At 42.4% G+C, this 20343-nt stretch overlaps 1 protein-coding gene across 6 annotated transcripts in view; it reads left to right on the top strand.

Annotated features, from left to right (window-relative positions):
* The window catches only part of MAP4K3 (mitogen-activated protein kinase kinase kinase kinase 3), a 182024-nt gene that overhangs the window by 109851 nt on the left and 51830 nt on the right, over positions 1 to 20343 (top strand). For 4 of the 6 annotated variants that reach the window (XM_075267538.1, XM_075267536.1, XM_075267535.1 and 1 more), the window contains exons 8-13: positions 4326 to 4398; positions 5800 to 5931; positions 7555 to 7617; positions 7709 to 7790; positions 8183 to 8293; positions 9854 to 9928. In XM_075267538.1, coding sequence (XP_075123639.1) covers positions 4326 to 4398; positions 5800 to 5931; positions 7555 to 7617; positions 7709 to 7790; positions 8183 to 8293; positions 9854 to 9928 — 536 coding nt within the window. The remainder of the gene's footprint in view (positions 1 to 4325; positions 4399 to 5799; positions 5932 to 7554; positions 7618 to 7708; positions 7791 to 8182; positions 8294 to 9853; positions 9929 to 20343) is intronic. The other 2 variants (XM_075267539.1, XM_075267537.1) reach the window with 1 other exon arrangement.

Raw genomic sequence — 20343 nt, 5'->3', positions numbered from 1 at the left:
AGTGTGTGTTGCCATTTCTTGTGTTCAGCTTGGGTTGCAAAATCTGCTGAATGTTACAGTGTGCTAGATATATAAAGGTCACCAGGTGGGTCCAATAATTGTCAGTATGTTATTATGCAACTTATGCCTGGTTCACATCTGCGGTGAAGAACACCCTGAACGGACTACCAAACGCAATTGCAAGCGCTGTGCAGTGAAAGCACACAGACCCCATAGACTATAATGTGGGCTGTGTGCTTTCCGCACACTGCCTGCACGAGTCATGTGGACAGTCAAGTACATTATGAACTACTTTCCTGTCCGCATGATCCCTGCGGAGATCTGGCGGTAAGCACATGGACCCCATTATAGTCTATGGGGTCCGTCTGCTTTCACTGGCACACTGCTTGCAGTTGCGTTCGGTAGTCCGTTCGGGGGGAGGGGATCCTCATGCGGACTCCCCCAGACAGAATACCAATGCAGATGTGAACGAGGCCTTAAGGTCCCAAAAAATGTCAATATCAAAACTAAGCTTTTTTTCATTCTGTATGAAATGTGTTCTATAACTTATTGGAGATAAATTCAGGACTCATCTCTTTGACTTGGGGAGCATTTCCTTTACAGATGTAGCTGTGGAAGGTAGAGCTCAATTCACTGTGTGTGTGCATGAAGTAGATCGATCGAACATTGCTAGGGAGAACTTTAGAACTTATTTTATGCTAAAAGAACTTACAATAGGCCAATAAAAGATATTGCAGCAATATCCAGCAAACTCCTCCATTCACAAACAACAAAAAGTGAAATGATGGGTACATTTTAAATAAAAAAAAAAGTGTCTTATTGTGGGCCTCAAATGTGGTATGACGAGCAATACTGCCACATAGTCCTTTATATCTTCACTGAATAGTGAAATATGGCCTTTTCAGTGTATATAATCCTACTAATATCCTACTAATATTATATTATGTTATATATTATATTTATATATTATATTTATATTATATTATATTATTATATTATAAATATAAATGTGAAAGATTGTGTGTTTGGATGTTTGTTCCTCAATCACGCAAAAACGGCTGAACAGATTTGGATGAAATTTTGCACATAGATAGTTTGTAACCTCAACTAAAACATAGGCTACTTTTTTGAGATGCCGCAACAATCACGGGCACAGCGCGAGGAACGGGTTCAGCAGCAGGACAGTTTAAGAGCTGACAAAACGCTGGAGCAGGCAAACCATCGACGGCAGCAGTTTGCTGAATATAGGCGGATCATCCACTCCAACAACCCGCAGAGGCTATACATGATAAACATTACTATTACGCTTACTACTTATTGCAATGAAGTACCTGTCAGTGAGCTACGCTGCAAAATCATATTTGTACATGAAGGATCAACCTCGAGTGTAGTTATAGGAGATGCTCAAGCAAGCGTAAAGACTTACTGTTCACTGAGCTGTACAATATAGCAAGAAATCATAAGAAAAGGAAAGCTCACATCTATTAGTCCAAGAATAGAGTGAGAAGAAAGAGCATCTCTGGACAATGAAGAGAAGAAGAATCATTAGTTGCACTAAATACTTTATATTTATACAAAGAAATAAAGAGAGTTCCCCATCTTTGGATTGTGACGGGTCCTTTTTAGGTGCCCAGAAAAGGGAGGCCCAGAAAGCCGCAATGCGCAGAGGAAGCCCTAATACATAACCACCATATGTAAGCCATAAAGAAATTATTCTCATTGTAAAAGAGCAAATCGGATGCTATGTGAATAACTACAGAGCGGTGTTGTCAGACTATTAAGGCCTTAAACGATCTTGCTGTTGCTGGAAGGATTCTGGCATGGTTTGATAAATCCCTTAATCTGACTCGCCAATGCTCCTGCAAAATGATAGCTAGAGCCGCCTATGCCAGAAGCGGCTACAAAGTTCAATAGATGCAAATCTTCCATGACTCTTAAAAGGATTATCCTCTTTATCTTCCACCTACCAGATTTAACTGCGGTATACAGTTTAGGCCAAACCTGGGTAATGGGAAAATAATCCGGGGGTTTAATAAAGGGACCATTCTGTGCCCTCACTGAATTACACAGGGGTCTCTCCAGGAAACTTGGACGTCTTCATAGGATGACTCATGGAGTGGCTCAACAAGCTAGACAGCTGCGTGTTCAATGGAGATGAGTAACAATAGGCGTGATATGTATCGTGGATTCCAGTGGGGTGGAAATAAAGCTTACTGTCTGTATAGTGGACGTTCTGCAACTTGCCAATGTATTGGATGTACCCCCACCTATAGAAAATGATTGACTACTCACCCTTTATACCTACTCATGAAGGAGATGCGGTCAATGACCATGTGTGGGTGCGGAAAAACTTCTAGGTTTTGTTTGAGAGGACGGCGGAAACCGGAATTTATCTAGTAGTCCGGGCAGCAAAAACCTTTGCACATATAAATGCTGAACGAAGTCATAGAAAATTATTAGTTCCTAGGTTCCTTGTCTATCCAGAGGCATCACATGAAACTTCTGGGCCCAATGCAAAATCTGTCATGAGGCCCCTACTTGCCTTGTCTCATTTAGGATAATGGTACATTTTATATGGCAGAGGACCTTTTGGGTACCCTTTTGGTCCAGGGCTCAGTAGTAACTGCCACCTCTGCACCCCTATAGCTGCACCCCCACTTCTATCTTATGTGGTGCATAGGTGACCGTACACTCTTGTATAGAACTATTCTGCTTTTTTTTTAGGTGGGGGGGGGGGGGGCATATCTGAAGATGTTTATGGCACTTCTGCAGCAGCTTCTCACATTGGGGGGTGGGAATTTACTAACTCTAACTCAGTTTTCTGGTGTAGATGGGTGTAAGGATTGGCGCACACCCAATTCCTGCCCCAAAGACGTGCCACATCTTCTTTTCTTTGGAGCCTCTTAATAATCCGGATTCACCTCACGCCATCCAGGGAAGTAACCACAACTGGAGTACAACACAACAGAATTAATAAATCTCCCTCCAATTGTGTTGTATTAAATAGATGTGACCAAGGAGGTCTAACAGAAGGTCACGTAACAGAAGATCCATGTGAATTAGCTGAATATTATTCTAAGTCCTGCACAAGTTCAGAAAAGACTGGTGAAAAGGTTAAAAATTCTGCAGCAAACTATGAATGGGGGGGGGGATTCAGACAAAAAGAAGGCCTTTTTGGAAGTAGTTATATCTCGTACAGTGTGTTTATGTGCTTGTGTCTCTCGCTGAGTCACACAAATAGCATCCCATTGCTTTATTTGGTTATTTATAGCACATCCTATTGGAGTTTACACAGTGCGGAGCGTCTTGAGCTTTTAATGATCACGTTCTTGGAAGCGCAGATGTTTGTAGCCGATTATTAGCTAAGCATTATTCTAAGGCAGACATATAAAAAAAAATCGCTTACAACTCCCACCATGCTCCACGTAGGATGTCAGACCTGTTATTTCAAGCAACAAAGAAAAATGGAAGATTTCTCTTACAAAAGAGATTCGATAGCCTCGGCCCAACTAATGGCAATGTCTCTAAATAAAATGGGCCAAAAGGCCGAGGCATTACTAACACTTACTGAACTGTTCTGCTGATATTTACGTATATTGGATCATACATCTGCAACCAAGAGGGGAGGAAACCTCATATCACTGGGGGTGAAACCCCCTTAAAATTAAGTAGCTCACAGAAAGAATAGGGGTAAGTCGATGCTAAAATCTAATGTATATCTAAAATACATCAAAATTGTATACTCTACCAATAAACGTGTCTAAGTATCAGGCTGGTTAAACTGAACGATGGGTATACTCCTAGTAATAATGTCCCTGATATTACCTGTGTGGTCAATGAAGAATCCTCACAGAATCCCCAAGGAAACAAACCACATATATCTTCCCTTATATGAGACGTCCTCCGAGGAGAGTGGGGGGAAAGGACATGATGGCTGCATTGTAAACGCAATGGCAGAGGAAAACCGTACCTACCTGTAGCAAACATGTTTTGGTGAATGTAATAGCATAGAACATCTGACCATAGTTCACCATTGAAATGTTTGAGCGGATCCGTATTTGTAATCTTTGGGGCAAGAAAACTTTTACTAAGGTACAAAGTAGCACCCCCATGATTTCTAGGCTTGACCCCAGCTGGATTGATGTTGAGTACCGTGACAATTGATGTGGATAGGTAATAGAGACCTAGCACTCTGATCTAAAAATTGGACTCGAGAAAACAACTTCTGACCATTGACATTCTCCTTTCTATTTTAGTTCTTATACGTTGAGTGAAATAACAAGATTTGACATTTAATGTTCCTATGTTTTGTTTTGCCTTTTAAGCTGATTTTGGAGTGTCTGCTCAGATAACAGCGACTATAGCGAAACGAAAGTCTTTCATTGGAACTCCATATTGGTAAGAATTTGGTGGGTTTTTTTTTTTTTTTTTTGGGGGGGGGGGGTTCCGTCTATTAGGCTGAGGCCTCACGTTGCGGAAACGCAGCTTTTTTTGTTGCAGATTTTGCTGCGGGTTTTTGAGCCAAGGTCTGGAGTACATTGAAAAGGAATGGAAGATATAAAGGCAGCTCTTAGATGTTTCCCTTCTCTTTACTCCACTCCTGACTTTGGCTCAAAAAACCACAGCAAAATCTGCAATAAAAAACGCTGTGTTTCCGCAACGTGGGGCCTGAGCCTTACATAGCAATTTGCCCAAAGAGTTACATCACCTTACTTGGATCATCTGAAACCAGAGCTGGAAAGTAATGTGTCCTGATTTTTGGCATCTCCAATGTTAGAAATGGAGTGGGGGTTTTGTGTGTGTGTGTGTGTGTGTGTGTGTGTGTTTTTTTTTATTTTTTTAAGCAAATATTTAAGTGCATAGACGAGGGATGTCTATACGGAGCATGGACTCTGCATATATGGACAAAATTCAGATCTAAGATGTGGACAGATGTGATGCCGTGTTTAGTAGAATGCAGCCATGTTTTTCTAAACCTAGACATCCCTATCACTCATGTACTGTAGACACTCTAAATGTCTATGTGACCCCCACGTGGAGTACGGCCCTTTTGTAATAAGTATGGATAGCAAGAAAAAGTAAGGTGGCTCTGCTATAACCTATTTCTGTGTATAAACGTGTGCTCCAAAAATCACCATAGGATTTACAGCAATTTTATAAGGTTCTCAAAAAGTGGTGCTCACGCCCCTAGAAAAAACCCTTGTAATGAAGACGAAGAAAGGGGGGCACTCGCAAAGGCGTAGCTTTTTTTTCTAAAATATCCTTTTATTCAGTTCTAGATAAAAGCATATCCATAGGGAAGGTATGGGAGAGCGCGAAACGGACGTGGCCTAGCCATCATATGTGCAGTCTCTCTCCCATACCTTCCCTATGGATATTTTAGAAAAAAAGCTATGCCTTGGTGAGTGCCCCCCTTTCTTCTTCTTCATTACAAGCCTCTTGTAATAAGTTCTGTGCTGGAATGAGGAGGCTGAGGCTGTTTGTGTGCCTTACATTGGCTATTGATGATCTCATGGCGATAGCATCACTAGATTATTATCTCATACTATTATTGAATATCTGTCACAAGATAATTCCCATTGTTATGCACTGACACAATTGCAGAGGCTTGGCTTGTACTTATCAAAGTCACGTCTGTTTATTCCCGGGATTAAGATGCAACACGTATACAATACATTAATTTTACTATTCACATTTATGTGTCATTGCACAATGTTAGATGCTGAGGAATTGGTTTTCAAAACTTAATAGCCGTATTACACAAATCTCTGACCATAACTTCTTAATTTGTGTTCTCAGGATGGCTCCTGAAGTGGCGGCCGTGGAGCGGAAAGGTGGATATAACCAGTTGTGTGACATCTGGGCAGTCGGCATCACTTCCATAGAGCTTGCAGAGCTTCAGCCTCCTATGTTTGACTTGCATCCAATGAGGTAAAGCACATATAATCTCGTATCTTCTTGTATTTTGTAGCTTTTTATTACTACCTTTTAGATGTTATTTATTCTATGTATTAGACCTTACACCTAGAGATGAGCGAACACTGTTTGGATCAGCCGATCCGAACAGCACGCTCCCATAGAAATGAATGGAAGCACCTGTGACGCCGGCCGGCAAAGTCAGTGTCACAGGTGCTTCCATTCATTTCTATGGGAGCGTGCTGTTCGGATTGGCTGATCCGAACAGTGTTCGCTCATCTCTACTTACACCTACTACCATTTGGGTCTAAGGGGATTTTTACCAATAGTTCACTTGTTTGGTAAAAACAGAGTAGAACATAAACTCCGTAATAACTTATTTAACTTACTCTCCCATTTTGCACACAGTTCGCCATATTAGTTAAATCTTTATCCACACGTGAAATGGAGTCTGCAAAACAACAATGCGTTAAATATTATGTCCCTTTTGGTAATTTCGGAATCCTTTAACTACAATCACACGTGCCATATTTATGGATAGAGTGAGACGAGACAGAAAAGTCCTCTGTTGTGTTAACCCCTTCAGGACTGCGGTATATTTTTTATTTAGGCCCTAAATTCTAGGTCTTTCTTCTGAAGTGTAGCTCTATGTCCTGTAAAATCCTGATGCCCAGGCTCCCCCCCCCCCCCATTTATTTTGCTTAAAACCAATCACTATAGAAAAAAAATCCCATGTGGTGCCATTTGTACTTGTATCGACCTGTAGAATAAAGTTCACTTTTTTTTTTATCTCAACCCCATGGCAAACAATGGAAAATACAAATGACAATGGCAGGCTTTTTGCCTTCTTCTAAACCTGCCTCTAAAAGAAAAAAAAAAATTCTAAAAACTAAAAAAAGTTTGGTTTTTCTTTTCCCATAAAATATTTTTTTAGTATGCCAAAAATAAATCTGTACTTATTTTGGTATTGGCTTTTTTGTACTGACTCATAGGATAAAGTCATCTGTAGTGTTGGCGCCTGGTAAACCATTGGAACATACAACTCTGATGGGGAAAAAACAAGACCTCATACAGCAGGGCTGATACCAAATGAGGGGGCGTTCACACTTGCACCCGTGTCTGCCCGTTGGGTCTCCGTCCTATTTCCCAGGGACACTGCATAGGGGACGGCTTCCCGGTGGTCAGTTTTAAAGCATATTCATTTGAATGGGTCTATAAAGCAAACCGCCAGTGTCCGTATGCAGCCTCTCCGTGGGGAAACCTTTTTTTTGGGACGGACACAAAGTCCTGCATGTCTGACTTTGTGTATGTGCCAAATAACGTTTTCTCTGCGGAGAGGCTGCATACGGATACTGGTGGTTTGCTTCATAGACCCATTCAAATGAATAAGTTTTAAAACTGACCGCCGGGAAGCCGTCGCCTATGTAGTGTCCCCGGGAAATAGGACGGAGACCCGGCGGGCGGATGAATATCCCCTAAGCCAGATACATTGGAGATACATTGCATATATTTAGCTTAGTGGTATCTCCTTTATTCAAGTTCTGTCCCATGATTTGTGATGTCCCCCCTCCCCCAATCATTCAGTCAGATGACGGAGGGGCACTGGCCATACAGACTTTAATGGCTTTTTGTTTTTAGGGCCTTATTCTTAATGACGAAGAGCAATTTTCAGCCTCCAAAATTAAAAGATAAGATGAAATGGTAAGTAACGTCCTCCCATTATCCCCAAAACACATATCTTCTCTCATGCAGCAGCTGCTTATAATGTTTTTGCTTCTGTTTTCCATTGAAGGTCCAATAGTTTTCATCATTTTGTCAAAATGTCTCTTACGAAAAACCCTAAGAAAAGACCTACAGCCGAAAAGTTGTTACAGGTAATGTAATGATCTGTCATTGTCCGTATATTCTGGAAGCTTACGGGTTGCAAATTGTCGAACTCTTTACCCAAAATATGATGTCACAGGCAAAGCACTGAAATTCCTGCACCATCTATTACAATAATAGCTGTAATAGGATAACAACGTTCTAACATTCACTTATTACAGACTACTTATTGTCATGTCTGAATGCCCACGGGCAGAGACCCTGCCACCATGTACTTGTAACAACTGGCTATTTGGGGCAGTGATGTGCAGATGAAATCTCCACATGTCTTATTAAGTCTACCTGCTGTGAACGGAAGATGAAAGTGCAAGCAAATTGTTTCGCAAGATTGTAAAGAAAATTGTCGCCAAGGTTCTTACCATAGCTTTCCTTGCTTTTGTAGCATCCTTTTGTTACACAACCATTAAATCGAACACTTGCTATAGAACTGTTGGATAAGGTGAATAATCCCGACCACTCGAGTTACCACGATTTTGATGACGATGATCCAGAGGTAAGGGCGCTATTTTTTAGTACATGGCTCCTTTTCATTGAACCTTTGTTTCTATGATTGATTGAAGAAATACGTTTAGCGGTAAAACTGACCACCGTGCGCACACTCAGTTTACCATTACATTTTCCTTTCAGCCATTTAGTTTTTCACAAGCTTAATGTATTGAACAGAGAAGGAAGAAAACGCCTTGGTATTTGTCTCATTAATAAAGGGGTTTCCCTGGGCTTTAATATTGACGACCAACCCTTAGGACAGGTCATCAATATCCGATAGGTGGTGGCTCCACTTTCGCCATTCCCATGAGGATCCTCAGAGCTCTGGAAGTGGAGACAGCTCCTTATTACGTGTAGTGGCTGTGCTTGGTTACTGCAGCTCAGTCCCATTCAAGTGGATGCGACCGAGCTGTAGCACCTTTCGTTACACATTGTATGGCGCTACGTCTGCTACTTGAGCACCTTCAATCAGTTGATCACTAGGGTTGCTGGGCTAATCCTAAAGATAGGTCATCCATATTAAAAGGATTATCCATGGAGGGACGAGACGGTGTAGTTCTTTGGTGTGATGAGAGCAGTGGTGACACCATTATTGCGCCAAATGTCCCATTAATATATCATTAAAAAAATCTAACTTCTCAGCAATGGAGGGATTAATCTGGAAGCAGTAAAACGGTTTTATTCCCGTGAACTGAAGCTATCTGACTGCTTATTGTCTTTGTTCTGATGACAGAATCCCTTTTAAGGGATTCAAACAAAGGCAAAGAACATGGAGGTAAAAACTCTTGTAAAAAATGGACATGATAAATAACAGATAGGAGAATGGAATAGGATGGATGGACAGAGAGCAAGGAAGAGATGACAGGGATGACAAGGTGGAAATTTGGGGTAGAAGCAGCTGTTTTTTAATAGGTGTCACGGAGGTAACATAGAACACAGTATTGCACAATAGTAACTTTTGCATCTAAGGATGTATCAATTCACATTTGTGTGTGTGGGGGGGAGGTTTTCTTTTTATACCTGAATTGCGGAGCTCAGGCCATATACATTCTCTCTACTGCCCCTTTAAACATGAATTGTGATTCCTTCAGGATTGAGCTCTCCTTATGCTTCCTAGTATTACCGCCATGTATTATATTGGGCACATTGGGGTATAGTCTCACTACACGCTATGGTAGTTTTCAGGGCCTGAGGGGGTCGGTGCTGGACACAGGGATTCTTTCCTTGGTATCCTTTGAACCCTCTTAACCCCTTTTAAGCTCCCGTACGTGGCGTAACATAACATACCCTTAGTCTGAAGCGTTTCTTAAATCCTTGCTCGCTTCTGACAACATAGTGACTGGTGTCTTTCAGATATATCTGGGTACTGGAATATCAAAATGATATGACAGGAAAACAGTTTTGAGTATTTGACCTATTATAAAACAATTCAGGCCTCTTTTTGTCACCAGCCGTAGATCTGATAAGGAAATATGGTATGCTATAATAATTTTGTGTCATTATATTCATCTTTTTTTTTTCTGTATGTTTTTGTGTGCGTTGGTCCCTTTTTTGTTTCTCCATGTAGTTTAAGTTTTGGGGTATCTTTTCTCCTGCATCTCCTCCTGTGCGTCGGGCCCCTCGTTTTGCTGCCCGTCCCAAGGTACAATTGCTTGTCCAGGCAAGCTGAGTGTATCACCTAACTACTGTATTACACATTACGCTGGCTTCGCTAAGGCGGCATATAACATTGCTCTTACTAAGTTTGCAGCTTCAAAGTGAAGTCCATACCTGCCTTCTGTGCGCATTTCATCCAGGTCTGTAGATGAGCTCCGAGCTTATACTGTAGTCTGACGCCAAACAGTACTAACCAGTTTTTTTGCAATCTAACGCCTAGGAAAAAAAATCCATCGATAGGCTTTATCATATTAGACGTTTCTCATGTCATATAGATTTCCATCCTCCCAGATTATTTTGCTTCCGTTCATGTAATTTTTCCCTTCATATAATTATAACTTAGCTTTTGTGTCAGATTTGATTCTGTCATATAATGAATTTATGCATTTTATTGAACAGTTACCTGTATCTGATGTCTGAACACATGTATAGGATTCTCAAATCTGATAAGTCTTATAGCCGCGTACATACCATTATAAGGTTTTTTTCCTCTGGGATACTAGAATACGTATTTTGAGATCATGCCCTTATGCCACTCAAAACAAGTGGTCCGTTATAAGATGCCATAGGAGTTATATGTGCAGTGTTAAAAGGTAGGACCTTTTTGTCTGATAGTGTATGTGATAAGCCACCGCCCCGAATTGAACACCGTAGGCAATAAAAAGCGTTTAGCTAACAGACCACACAGAACCCATAGACTATAATGGGGTCCGTGTGTTTTCCACACGGTGTCTGCACGAATCATGTGGAGAAAAAAATACTGCAAGCAGCACTTTTCTCTCCACATGATTCGTACAGACACCGCGCAGAAAACACACAGACCCCATTATAGTCTATGGGGTCCGTGTGGTTTCTTAGCTAACCGCTCTTTATTGCGTTCGATATTCCATTCGGGGAGGGGGCCCCCAAGTGGACTCACCGAACGCAGATGTGAAACAGGCCTTACCTCTTTGGAGCAATAACAACACCCTCATTGCTCTAAAAAGCTCATTTGCGTGTTGATATGATGATATCTTGGCTACAAAAGGAGTGATTCACAAGGGGAAAGAAAACACTGTTAGATTCAGGTGCCCCTAACCGGTCTGTGGAGTTGGGGTCTGGTGAGAGACTCCCTGTAACATGCTGAGCAGAGGGTGCAGACTGCCTGCTTGGCAATAGTTTTGTAACAACAGTGTGCACCAAGTCCAAGCAGTATTCCCTTTCTGCTCAGATCAGTGAGCGCCATGTAAAGGAATGTGCGGCGTAGTAAAAGGTTATAATCTGTATACAGTGAATCCCTCCTGTCACATGAGGTGTTGTTTATAAGTTTATCATATACCAGAGGCGCTCTCTTCTAAGCTATCAGTAGGGATTCAATACTGTGACCTCTACTGATCAAAGCTGTTAACTTGTCGCTGTTCCATGTCAGGAACCGTTTTACACTGTGGTGACCTATGATATGCCATCATTATGTGATAGGTGCGAATGTGACCACAGGGACCCCATCAAAGAGTATTCCAGCTCCGTGTTCCTCACTTCATTAGATCTAAGCAGCATTACTACCACCTGCTGCCTACGACTGCCGCTGAGGGGTCAACTATCCTTTGTCATATTGTCTAGAGTAAGAAAACGCCTTTATTTGCAGAGAAGTCTCAGGCGACTGTCTGTGTTGTAATAGAAGGGGTAATAGAAGCATGCCCTGCTAAGAATTCTGGATAAGGGATGTGTGGTAGAAAACAGGAGCATGCCCAAATTCCATCTTCTGGTAGGTAGCTTCTTACAGACCAGTGTAATTGCATACTCTGGGACTACTGGGTAACGCAGAATATCTCCGCCAAAAGGAAGAAGGCCCTGCAGACAGCTGTTTCAAGGTTATTGCCACTGATCAGTGCAGAGCGGGTACTGCCTAGCTGGATGAAAGGTCTAGACGTGGGTTAGGAGTACTACGTTTCATTAGGGAGATGCCACCATGAAGTATTAGGATATGTTCACATGGAGTAAAACAAAGAGGAAGTCTAGCCACCACGGGATCCCAATGTAGTGCATCAGCATTCTGTCGCAGCATCCTACTCTTGATTAGACCTGAATGAATGGGCCTAATCAGGAGGGAGTCACCGACCCCTGTGGCTCAGCTGCGGAATCCATGTCAAGATCGAGCAGGCCACATTTCTTTTTTCTGCGTCCTGCTGTGATCTCTGCCTCCCATTGAGAACAAATTCTGGGAGGAATCTGCTGCGGATTCGGGGGCAAAATCCGCGGCAAATTCCTCCGTGTGAACACAGCCTTAGAACTCTAGGTAAGGAATATACAAATAAGACTTCCTTGGTGGAACAGAGGAACAACACTTTATTCGCTGTTGGCGTCAAGTGGGCGTTTTTAAAATCCGATTTCCGATCATTTTCCATTCGAACCCGATCCCAATGCAAGTCAATTGGATTTTTTTTTTTTTAATAATCGAAGATTGGATTTTAAAAACGATCCTATTCACTACACAGCATGGAGTTCAAAAATTGTTTCAATAAATAAATAAATAAATAAAAAAAAATCCCCCGGCTACTTGTCCCCCCTGGTGTTACCTGCACAGATCTGCTGCCACTCCCCGTTCTTCTCGGTCCGGTCCTCTCTCATTGACATGCCTTCAGAGCGCCCCCGCCTCCCTAGACTAGTGTTAGAGATGATGGGAGTAGACGGGGCTTATTGTGGCTTAGGAGAGTGTGGGCGGGGAGACGTGAGCCTAGCATTGTGGGAAATAACCTCCGACCTCGATCCTGCCGGAAAAAATCGGGATCGGAAATTCCGATCGCGATCGTGAAATTTACTCGATCGCCGATCGGAATCCGAACATTTCCGATACCGATCGCTCAACCCTAATGAGCGCCTTTCTAGTTAGATGGCTCATTTCTGGGCATTGAAGTAAAGTACAGAGTGTTTATGACTGTGCATACTTGTTCATAGACCATTACTGTCTAGGCTGCCTTTTATACACTGAAACCAAATGAAACCTTTGTCTCCCGCCGCACCGGAGTAAGTCATTAGCAAGACTTGTTGTTATGAGCTTTGGAGTTATGCAAGGAAGCAGAATTCCTTGAAGAACACACAGTACCTGCCTTTACTTGTCCATGTGACAACCCGGCTCTCTTTTCTTTTTCCTTTCATAAATTGTTAATAGTTTGAAAGGAATGCCAGTATTTGAAGCCGACTCCAAGTACGCTATGAATATGCGCCAAGGATGAAGGGATAAAGGGAAAAAAATGACTTCTTAACTATCAGGTTTGCTAGGAGAGAAAATAGTCTAAAGTAATACAGCAAAGTTCTTTCCCGTTCATTATTTATACTGCCCACTGACATGTTGCAATAGTGGATTTGGTAGGTGGAGATGATCTTGGCATTACCATCCTGGCTCCATTGTCCTGTATTGACGTGTGATGCCCTGAGGAAGCAAAGTCTGGAATGACATACTTATGCAAGAGACTGTAGGGAATGAAAACCTTCATTGTTTTGGCATGTAGGACGCTCATGTATGTGCTTGTGTAATGAGCTTTGTAATGATGGACTGGTTGTTCATAATGGTCGTATGTACCAGCCAGAAATTCACTGGGGATACATACCTGAGATTTTCTATACAAGCAAACATTGTCTATTTTTTTTGTTTTGTTTTGTTTTTTTGTACCCATCCTCCCTTTTCCTATAATTACACCAGTCATAGATTGTGATTATCAATTGAACTCCATGTGATACAATAGATTTGATGTTGCTACCTGAGAAGAGGAGGTGGGGCTTAGTATTATAGTCTCAGATAACCCCTTTAAATGGGCCCTTTAACCTACATGAACAACTCTTAACTCTTTACATCCTTCAATAGGCACCTCTCTATTGAACTGACACAGTTGTAATTTTGTCTTCAGTAATGTTAGCACAATTATGTTCTCTACTGTCAGGTGGGCGGTCCCTTTCCAACCCTGAACCACCCACCTGAGTAGTGAGCCAAATTAGCATATTGTACCTGGAAAATACCAGAACTGATTGCTCAGGAACGGTGGGGGTTACAGAGAATATGCCAACCTATTAAAGAATGCAAAGAGGTGAAGCTATGTAAATTTCTATACAGAGCTCCCCTAGTGGTGGCGCAGTGCAACCAGTATTAACATTGGAAGGGAAACAGAGGGGTGATTTATCAATGTTCTTATCCTAGTTGTCTGGTGTAAGTACTTTGAAACTATTGTCATCTTGTTCCAAACCTTCTGAAATGAAAGTAAAGTGGAGAATGCGATTAAAAAAAATAAAAACAAATTCTCCATTTAATAAAAACATCATGTTCTTTCTGCCATCACAACCTATTTGCACCCCAATTTGGTGGGCTTGGGGTGATATGGGCAGCAGTACAATTGTGAAACTATGCTGTGGTCACTATTGATTGTGTCATCTAAGAGGTTAATGACAGGGGAATAGAAGGCTTTGTCCTGGCACCAGACAGGGGGATAGAAGGCTTTGTCCTGGCACCAGGCAGGAGGATAGAAGGCTTTGTCCTGGCACCAGACAGGAGGATAGAAGGCTTTGTCCTGGCACCAGACAGGGGGATAGAAGGCTTTGTCCTGGCACCAGACAGGAGGATAGAAGGCTTTGTCCTGGCACCAGACAGGGGGATAGAAGGCTTTGTCCTGGCACCAGGCAGGAGGATAGAAGGCTTTGTCCTGGCACCAGACAGGAGGATAGAAGGCTTTGTCCTGGCACCAGACAGGGGGATAGAAGGCTTTGTCCTGGCACCAGACAGGGGGATAGAAGGCTTTGTCCTGGCACCAGACAGGAGGATAGAAGGCTTTGTCCTGGCACCAGGCAGGAGGATAGAAGGCTTTGTCCTGGCACCAGGCAGGAGGATAGAAGGCTTTGTCCTGGCACCAGACAGGGGGATAGAAGGCTTTGTCCTGGCACCAGGCAGGAGGATAGAAGGCTTTGTCCTGGCACCAGGCAGGAGGATAGAAGGCTTTGTCCTGGCACCAGACAGGAGGATAGAAGGCTTTGTCCTGGCACCAGACAGGAGGATAGAAGGCTTTGTCCTGGCACCAGACAGGAGGATAGAAGGCTTTGTCCTGGCACCAGGCAGGAGGATAGAAGGCTTTGTCCTGGCACCAGGCAGGAGGATAGAAGGCTTTGTCCTGGCACCAGACAGGAGGATAGAAGGCTTTGTCCTGGCACCAGACAGGAGGATAGAAGGCTTTGTCCTGGCACCAGACAGGAGGATAGAAGGCTTTGTCCTGGCACCAGACAGGAGGATAGAAGGCTTTGTCCTGGCACCAGACAGGGGGATAGAAGGCTTTATCCTGGCACCAGACAGGAGGATAGAAGGCTTTGTCCTGGCACCAGACAGGAGGATAGAAGGCTTTGTCCTGGCACCAGACAGGAGGATAGAAGGCTTTGTCCTGGCACCAGACAGGAGGATAGAAGGCTTTGTCCTGGCACCAGACAGGGGGATAGAAGGCTTTGTCCTGGCACCAGACAGGAGGATAGAAGGCTTTGTCCTGGCACCAGACAGGGGGATAGAAGGCTTTGTCCTGGCACCAGGCAGGAGGATGGAAGGCTTTGGCCTGGCACCATTATTCTGTTGGGACATCCTATCATCATGTATAAGCAGTATAGGGACAGGAAGCAGTTATGTTCACCAGGGATGTCATACGATGTGGTTCCCATTCTTAGAAGATGAACTGGATTCTTAGAAAGCTTACTTAAAGGGAAGACATTACTTGGAAATGACTGTGTTTATGTTAAATATATTTTTAATGTATATTTATTTTTCCATTTTTCATATTCCTATGTATATTGTTTACAAAGCACTAAATCCTGCAATTTTCAGTCTAGCCACTAAGCCTTTTAATAGACCGAGATGTGCCAATTCTCTAGCAGTTTTCTTTATAGTATAGTATCCTTTATATCTGACAGATGACACCTCTATAGAGAACACCAATGACATTGCCACTTATCCACTCCCTTTCCCTGCACAGACAATGTCTAAATAACTCTCTCCTCAATGCGGCAGCTCCAGTTTTTTGCTGCCTATGGCCAATGATACAATATTTGCAGCATATCTTGTTATAATGGATGGACACAGGTTTATAAACCTATATAAAATTCTGTATCTGCAGTAGTGCAGCTTTTTTTTTTTTTTTTAAGTAGTGCAGACTTAAACTTTCTGATTTGTTTAACTTGACCAAATGAGGTGCGGCTGTATCTGCCGAATAAAGCGCTCTGCGGAGATTGGCAGACAGGTGCAAGACAAGCCGTCTCCTTCCTATCTAGTGAAGATGTTGTCTGAAACCCGTGCCATTATTTTGTTTGGAAATTGCTCGGTAAAGGTATCATTTCTCCCTTAAACCTCTCTCCATTCAGGTACTTCGATATTAATCTGTCATTTTGTAGTCTTTCTCCCTTGTCATTTCTTGCTTCTTTGCTAGGACATGTATTATTATTTGATTTCAAAGCCCATTTTCTTGAAGTGCTGTAACAAATAACACACGCGCGCCCGGCTGTCAGGCTGCATTGTGTCCCCGTATATTATTACAAGATGCAGACCTTGAAAATCCTGTTGCGGAAAACTCAATCATTTTTGTTATCGAATCTTTGAGAGTCTATTATTTTTGTTATTTTATGTGCATGAAATAAGGTTACTTTTCCAAAGTCTTCTTTCTTTCTTTTTTTTTTCTTCCATTCTCTCACACACAGAACCAAAGCTAATCTAGGTTTTTCAAGTATCATGAAACGGAATTGGGAAGAGCTACTGTAGGTTGTTTGAGGATACATGAAACCAGGTTTATTTTAGCTTGGAGCTTTGAAGCACCGAGAAAAAACAAACAAAAAAAAAAACCTAAAATGTTATTCAGTCAACAAATAAGGCAAAAAAAAACTCCTAAAAAATCTGAAAAGTTTCATGGTCGCTTTGGGCTCATCAGTGTGTGGGACGGGAGATAAGGTTTAGGAATCCGGCTATTTGTTTACAAGAATGAAATGATGCCGTCTGTAGTTCACTATTAACAATTTATCGTGTATTCTTAGAGAAAACCCTTGTACTGAAGGATTAGGCACATAGTTGGCTTAGAGAACGCAGGCGCTGATGGAACAAGGCAGACTCGTGTGCTCGCTTCTAAATTCAGCAATACACAGCCCATGACTACTACCATACATATGGTAAAGGGACATTCAGGAGGAAACATTTCAATGAACTTCTGAGGGAAGCAAAAATCTGTAATTCCTGGACAACCCCTTTAAGGCCATTTAAAATTTTGGCAAGAAAAGAAGCTATAAGGCGTAAGAAGACATTCTAGTTTACTTTAAGGAACACTACATACAGAAAATGCACATATATTGTCAAAAAGATTCTTTAATCTCCCCTTTGATCTTATGCAAAGAATTCTTTTCTGTGCAACTAGAGCCCAGCCATGTCTATCCTGCTCCCCGCAGGCTGCAAGGTGACTGGCTGGAGAAGCAGCATTCTCTGTCTAATCTGCAGTAGGAAAAGGATCACTAAGCTCTGCCCCTTAATGGGGTTTTTTGGGACTTTTTAATTGATGACCTGCTGTGAAGGATACCGCCTCACCAAAGACACCTTGGTACACCTGGAGATCACCCTTCTTCCTTACTTTCTACTCACACCCCGTGAGTGTGTACGAGCCTTATAGGATAAAACAAAGGATAATACTAACCACTTAACATTATACAGAAATATGTATCAGTGATTGACAAGCAGATACAGATAAAGTACAATACAATGCATAAAAATAAATGGGATTAAAAGGTAGAAATGGAAACAATACCATATGAATCTCTGAAGCCTATCTCCTAGTCTCCAGGGAACATGCTTAATCCCTCATGGGAAACAATATATCTCTCCCCAGTCTCCTCCCAGAATGATGTCATTAGGGAGGAAGTCCAACCCTCCATCCTTGAAACCAAAAAAATTAAGAACAGTCATAATTACTCTCCAGATGATCATAGGGTCAAGCCAGTTGTATAATGGTGTTCGTAATGAGGTCTCCATTGTGTAGCCACCAAGGATGACACCCCCATCTTCTTTGGGTAATGAGTTCAGTGCCTGGACACTTCCCCTGCTCTCAACACTAGCGAGTTTGGACTTTGAGCGTTCGAGTCGGGCTGGCACACCCAAGAAATTTACCAGTGCAACTGTGGCATGACCTCCTGGGCAAATATTATCAGAAAACCATACCCAGAGGCATCCTCTCTGTCTGATGCGTATTGTGAGCCCCTTCAGGATACAACTCTAGGATACCCCTATGCTGGGATAATGAGGTTAGCACAGGTATGCTAATTGTACTGGGCAGAAAACAACCATTGGCTGTGTTTATGGCGTTAACAAGCCACCTTCTTGTAATTAAACAGGTTTTGTTATCAGGCCCCATCACATCCTGTGTAAGGGAAAGCTGGCCAGGTAATAGCTCACCAAGGCCAAATACATAATTGTAAAATACATAGCTGGGTATTTTGATGGTCTGTTGAGGTTTGCCACCTAGGATCCCCTAGATCAGCTGTTTAAAGGGTCAGCAACATTCACTGAACACCGATTCTGCGTCAGGACTTGTGACAAATGAACATAATGTCACATGACCTGATTGCACCTCAGTCCCATTCAAGTGAATGCGCTGAGCTGTAATGTCAAACACAGCCACTGCACAAATGTATAGTACTGCACCTTTTCAAGAAGCTGATCGATCAGGGGGTTCCATTCATGCCAGTCTTTAATCGAAGACTTATCCTAAAGATATGTCATCAATTAATAATTCCTGAAAACGATGGGAATATGGGGAAGATCACAAGGAGATCAATCCCTAAGTTCTCTACAAGATTTCTACAAGACTGTCATGGTCATGCAGACTATGCAGTAGCTCAACAGTGACAGATAGTGTATTTTATGTTTACTTTTTTGTTAATTTCTACGCATTATGTTTCTTTAAGGGCTAGTTTACATGGGGTTCCGCGTGAACACATTCCGTCGCAGCTGCCGTGACGGGATGCCGTGCAGTGCACTGGCATCCCGTCGTGGCTTTCCGCTCCGGATTAGGCCCAAATGAATGGGCCTAGTCCGGAGGGAGGTGTCGCAAGGTGGACACCTTGGCTGAATCAGCCGCGGAATCCGTCTGAAGAAAGGGCAGCTCGCTTCTGGAAGCCGCTCATGGAAAAAGGAAATGACCGGCTCCCATTGATTTCAATGGGAGGTGGCAGGATTTTGACACAGATTCCACGTCAAAATCCTGACCATTTTTCCCCGTGTGAACTAGTCCTAAGGGTGTTTTCTCTTGAAGACAGATTAGTAGGGGAAAGTCCAGCATCCAGGGAAATATAAATATACCAGATTCCCAAAAAATGTACTTAGACACAGTACACCCAACACTTCCATGTTTCTGGCCTATAGTCATGAACACAAGAGGATGAACATGAGATGGATATTACTGATCTACTGTCTCGTGAAGACAACCTCTTTCCATGTGCCACACTGAAGGAAAGAATGGATCCAGACTTGGCAGACTTTTCACCATTCATTTGCTTGATCTGAATGTAACACAAAATTTTCCCTCCTCAAATTTCTTGCGATGCTGTAGACAGCGGGTTTGCATATCTTTTTCCCTAAGCCAGTTGGCAGTCTCTACAACAGTACCCTGCTAGAAATAGATTCCCTTTGAAAAAAAACCTTTACAAATCCTGACCTCTAGAGAGGTTCAGTCACCTTTTGTAATGGGGAGCACCAAGAATATCACAGCACAATTTAGTTTTTCAATTTTTTTTTTTATAAATTTATTTTTTTGTAAATTTTTGGTAACAATGCGATTTCCATGACTTATTGGTTAAGGTTAACTTCTCATTGAATGGATTATTGAGGTGTGATGAAAAGCGATGGTTTATTTGAGCCTTCTAATCTCCTTGGCCGGTTCCTGGGGCTTTCCAGACTCTATTACCTAATGGTGCATTGGTTAGTCTATCAGTAAGAGGATTACGAGACGGTAGTTTCCTTTTACGCTATTATTGCTGCACAGTAGGAAGTGACAACTCTGGATTATAGCAGCCTGATATAATCACATCCTGGTGAGCGCTGAACGTTTCCCAATAGTTATCAATCTCCTGCCGTGTCCTCTGCACATTTACTGGGTTTTCTGTGGGTCATAACACACATTTTTGCACAGTTCAATTACAGTAAGCACTTTTGTACCCTTGTCCTTCACTTTGTCTTTCTGTTAGGTTAGCATATTCATAAGATTCCCATCTAAACTGCACGAATGTCTGGAGTATCACAAAAGAATGCAGCCATCCTTTCTAGGCCTGTAGCTTTAAAGAGAACCTGTCGCTAGAAAACGCAGTGTAATTTGCTGGCATAATGTTTCGGACAGTCCCGATTTTAGACTCCTGTCCCACATGGATTACTGC

Source organism: Leptodactylus fuscus, chromosome 3 (genome assembly GCF_031893055.1).
Source record: "Leptodactylus fuscus isolate aLepFus1 chromosome 3, aLepFus1.hap2, whole genome shotgun sequence".
Taxonomy (NCBI): Eukaryota; Metazoa; Chordata; class Amphibia; order Anura; family Leptodactylidae; genus Leptodactylus; species Leptodactylus fuscus.
This window is presented reverse-complemented; position numbering and strand designations above follow the sequence as displayed.